The 5,000-nt window shown below is 40.2% G+C and overlaps 1 protein-coding gene across 1 annotated transcript in view; it reads left to right on the top strand.

The window, feature by feature from the left end:
* The window catches only part of cwf19l2 (CWF19 like cell cycle control factor 2), a 17,730-nt gene extending 13,043 nt beyond the window's left edge, over positions 1–4,687 (top strand). The window contains exons 15-20 of the mRNA XM_034548907.1: positions 2,443–2,655; positions 3,148–3,264; positions 3,455–3,610; positions 3,736–3,816; positions 3,963–4,064; positions 4,409–4,687. Coding sequence (XP_034404798.1) covers positions 2,443–2,655; positions 3,148–3,264; positions 3,455–3,610; positions 3,736–3,816; positions 3,963–4,064; positions 4,409–4,549 — 810 coding nt within the window. The 3' untranslated portion in view covers positions 4,550–4,687. The remainder of the gene's footprint in view (positions 1–2,442; positions 2,656–3,147; positions 3,265–3,454; positions 3,611–3,735; positions 3,817–3,962; positions 4,065–4,408) is intronic.
* Positions 4,688–5,000: the final 313 nt, after the last annotated feature.

The following is a 5,000-nucleotide window of genomic DNA, read 5'->3' as shown; positions in this document are numbered from 1 at the left end:
TTCGAGAGAAGGCAGACACCTCTACGGCTGATATCTCCAACACTCAGCAACTCAAACCCAAAAGATCTAGACTGATAAATAGCGCTGAAAATAGCGCTGTGCTCAGATTAGTTTAGTTGGGTTGAAAATAATGCATCAATGTAGGACAGAACTGTTTGTACCTGAAGTTGGCAAGCTCAAGTTAGACGGATCAAGTTGGTTTGCACTCTGGCTTTCGTCAGCTGTTTTAGTCGCAAGTGTATCCAGATCATCGTCTTTATTTAAAAGATCATCATTCACTTGGTTTTAAAGTTATTTTGGAGTCATATTATAAAGCCTATTTTATGAACTATTAACTCATCCATTGTTAGTCAAGTATTACTTAAATGATGTGGGAGAGGCAATAGAAGGAAGTCGCTCTTGGACTGATTTCATCAGCTGGACCTGAAAATGTGTTAAAAACAATACAATGTTGCTCCCCGAATACATACTGACGGTTCCATTGTTTGACAAATCAAATTTGGAAACCTTTAGGAAAGATGGATGTTTAGGATTTGTCAGATTTATATGCATTTGGTTCTGTGTTATCCATTCTCCTCTAGCCACTAGTGGTATGACATCTACTTGTTCTCTCTCTCTGCGGCTCTCTCTCCTCCACTGTGTGCTTGAAATAGACGTACAGCAGCAGATGGGTACTGGCAGGTTGTGTGTCAGTCTGTCAACAGCTCTCCAGACTGCATGTCTTCTCTTTTGTTTTTTGTTTACTTCTTTGTGTGTGTGTGTGTGTGTGTGTGTGTGTGACAAAGTAATTTTAAGGAGTTGCTATGGCAGTAAAGTACAAATGCTTTGGCTCTGTCCATGTTTTCCCTTTTTTTGACTTCCTCTGTGCTCACTCAGGCACACACATAGGCAAAATCACAATTACTCGCCTTACTCATATATTCATTTCACATGCATGCGTATAAAAATACACACATTTTCTGCACCTACAAAGACACTAAAAATACTTCTACAGTCACCATGGCAGGGCTTCTATAAATACCAGTTGTATCCATTGGTCAGAGACAAAGTCTGTTAGCAGACAAGCATTGTCTGCACAAATGTCAACCCCTTCCACTCTCCTGGTACTTGCTGAATTCATAATCTATCATTTTATGAAAAGAAATCATCAGCAGTGAAACTGAAGGCTGATGTATGTGAGTAAGAAAATAAAAAAGTCTCTCTTGGACAAGTGTAGCATGTGCTGCTGCATACGTATTGCAGTCCTTTGCACACACTCACTCCTACAGACACACACACACAGACACACACACACATTCCCTCCCACACTGTCACTAAACTAATCCAATTTTCACTCTCACTCACACACTCACTCCTACACAGCGAGTCATGCGTACACACTTCAGCCATGCTCGCCCATGCACAACGATTCCAACCTGTTGCCTGGTCGCCATGGTGACAACACTCAGACGTAGAAACACCAGGGTCGATACTCGGCTTCCTGCCTCGCACTGTTAACACACACCAGGGACCAACTTACTGACAGGGCAGTCGGAGGGATATTGCGTCAGCACCTACACACACCAATTAGTAAAGATACCAGCAGTTTCTGAGGACAGTCGATGGCTCTGCAGTCGGACTACCAAGACTAAATATAGTCACCATATCAATAAAAGCTATCCATAATTTACTTAAATATACCACCCATATACTTTAGTACAGTGGTTCTCAACTGGTCTGGCCCCTGAATGACAAGCTGGGGCGAAGAACATTTTGAACTTCTCAAATTGATTTAATAAAAAAATTGTGCAGTTTGAACCTGAGATAGTACAGTATGCCAACACACAAACAAAACAAGTTAGAAATATTCCCTTTTACACTCAAGTAGCTGCACTATAATTAAGAACCAAAAAAGTGCATCTTAATACAACATACAATAACACTTTTAACAGGCTTTAATGCACAAAAATGAAATAAAAAAAGTCCAACTACTGAGAAATAGTTTCAAAAAGACTGAAATGATGTAACTTTAGCGGAGAATACTCACTCACTGAATCTGACTTTTGTGTGAGTAGATCACATACAAAGTCAATACGCAACGCGAACAATGTGCATCAAGCCACTCCGGCGCATCTAGCGAATGATCACAAATAGTCCGCAGAGTAAACTCGTGCTAGTAAAGTTTTGGTGTGAATGCAGCATTAAGGAGTGTGAACCGAAGGCTGCATAAAGAAATCCACTTCAAAATAAAAGCACAGGATCTTTTCTTAACATTTCTTTTTTGCCCACGACCCACCAGTTGAGAATCACTGCTTAAGTAAGTTATTTTTTTTAATTTTTATTGATTTAAAAAAAAAAAAAAAAAACACTCACCATTTCTCTCTTCTTCCACTTCTCTCCATCTCCCCGTCGTCTCCATCACCACCACCACCACCAACACTTCTACTTTACTCGCCTCTCCAGATGATGGGCAAGACAGACGGTGACAACTACACTCTGGATGACATGTTTGTGTCAAGTGCAGCGCAGCGGGAGGGCGAGGGGAAGGAGGAGGACAGGATGAGGAGCAGAGCCATCGGGGAGAGTAGGAGGCTGGCTGCCTCCATGGAGAAATGCCGGCAGTGCTTCAGCAGCCAAGAGCTCCAGAAGCACCTCATAGTGGCAATAGGGAGCAAGGTAGGGGATCCTGAATACTGAATGTTTTAGGATGTCGGAATTTGTTCTGAAATCATTAGCCGCTTAATTGAGAAGTCAACAATTTGATAATCAAAGTCTTTTGTCAAGCAAAAATGCAAATATTTCACTTGTTCATATTTCTCTAATATCATCATATGCCGGTTTTCTCCTTGAAATAGGGCTGAGATTAAGATTATTTACATTATCGCCTAATCTGTTGATTATCGTTTGGTCTATAAAATGTTAATAATTTCCTAAAAGTGTTTTCTTTACCCAAACCCCAAATATATTCAGTACACAATCATAGAAGAATAAGGAAACCAGAAAATATTAATATTTCTTAAGGTGAAACCAGAGAGCAAATCAGAACAATTAATTAATTATTAGAATTGTTGCCGGTCTGAAAAAGAAAAACGGCACATAATAACTCATTAATTAATTACATTAATTGATGCATTAATACATTTGGTGTGTTTTCCATCTTGTTTCTAGGTTTACTTGAGCCTGCCTGCGGGAATATCGATGACAGAGGGCCACTGTCGAATCTGTCCACTCCAGCATCACTGCTCTGCCACCGGATTGGATGAGGACGTGTGGTCAGAAATACAGGTTAGCCATTCAGTGCTCCAAGTCTAAATACTCAAATGACAACGTCATCATATATATAAATCAAAATCGTTTTACAGCCGTGATAAATGCAGTTGAGAACCACACGCTGCTTTCATTTTCAATGTTTAGCTCAAACAAGAATGATTAACATTTTATTGAGTTCACTTCGGTGTTGCTTTGGTGTCCTCAGCTGTTCCGGCGTACATTGGTGCGAATGTTTGAGTCCCAGGAGATGGACTGTGTGTTCATGGAGACGCACATGAACTTACGCAAAAGACAACACATGGCCCTCGAGTGTCTCCCACTGCCCCGAGAACTGGGCGATATGGCACCCATATACTTTAAGGTCTGTACGCGTTTGTGTTGACTCTCGTCATTCTGATTAAGTTCATTTAAGTTTGACACTGGCAGTTGGTTATTGTAGGGGTAGGTTTTGAGTTGTGTGTTAATACCGTTTCTGTTTGCCTTCAGAAAGCTATCATTGATTGTGATGAGGAATGGGCCATGAACAAGAAGGTCGTCGACCTCTCTTCGAAAGACATCCGCCACGCTGTATGCCCGCTTCATCTTTGTCTGTCTTTCTATCAGTCTGCCTTTTACTCCTGTCTGTTATTTCTATAATAATTGTTGGGTTTTGTCTGATTCTTGTACTCTCCAATCTAATGAGTGTTGGTACTTGTTTGTTTAATGCCTCTTAGGTTCCTCGAGGTCTGCCCTATTTTGCTGTAGACTTTGGACTCCAGGGAGGGTTTGCGCACGTCATTGAAAATGAACAAAAATTCCCCCATTACTTTGGCAAGGTTGGTGTGTCCATTAAGACTGTTATACTTGGTACTACGGCTTTAGCTAGTAGAAGGCAATCCCCTTTAGTTTCAGGAATTGTATAAAATGTAACTATACATGCGTGACTGGCTCACAGCTACAACTGGTTTGATAAAGGTGCATTAATGACATCGGTCACAAATGCAGTCGTACATTTTGCCTACGGCTGCTATACATTTAGTATTATGCCAATGTTGTTTAAAAAAACGTTTTAGTGGTTTTATTCTTTATTTCAGTCATGTTTTTTTCTGCATTCACATATTGATTCTAGTTCATTTTACAGCAATATTTCAAGATGACCAAATCCCTCTTTTCCTCGCAGGAAGTGGTCGGAGGCATGATGGACTTGGAGCCACGACGTTGGAGAAAGTTGATCAGAGAGAACTTTGATGACCAGAGAAAGAAAGTCCTCCAGTTTGCACAGTGGTGGAAACCGTACGACTGCACCAAGACCGAGGGCTAGCTAGACGCACTCTCAGAAACGTATACAAACACACTGTGCTGCAGTTACTGTTGCACCTACTTATTCAGAATTTGATGTTTCTTAAAATTCCTACTAGATGGTTTTAATCAAATAAAAGAAAGAATGAAACAACCTTGATTCATGTATTTGTTATTTTTATATTACATAACCAAACACAACATCACACATGCCAGAAATTGTTTCGTATCACTCTTTATGCTTAAAAGGCCCTTGAGACCTAAATACTGATTTGTGTGTAGTTTTTTACGGTATTTCTGTATCAAATAAGACTTAAGGATATGTTTGTCTTAGTGAGTTGTTTTGAACAAACAAACATGTACGAATGTACCTTTGCATTTCATTCAAATATGATACATTATCTCACCTAATGCAACATTTACAGGTGGGTTGTGGAACATCTATGCAGTTTCTGGAATCAGGATGGCAGAGA

Source organism: Cyclopterus lumpus, chromosome 13 (genome assembly GCF_009769545.1).
Source record: "Cyclopterus lumpus isolate fCycLum1 chromosome 13, fCycLum1.pri, whole genome shotgun sequence".
Lineage (NCBI taxonomy): Eukaryota > Metazoa > Chordata > Actinopteri > Perciformes > Cyclopteridae > Cyclopterus > Cyclopterus lumpus.
Note: the sequence above shows the minus strand (reverse complement) of the source record. Positions and strands in the feature narration are given on the sequence as shown.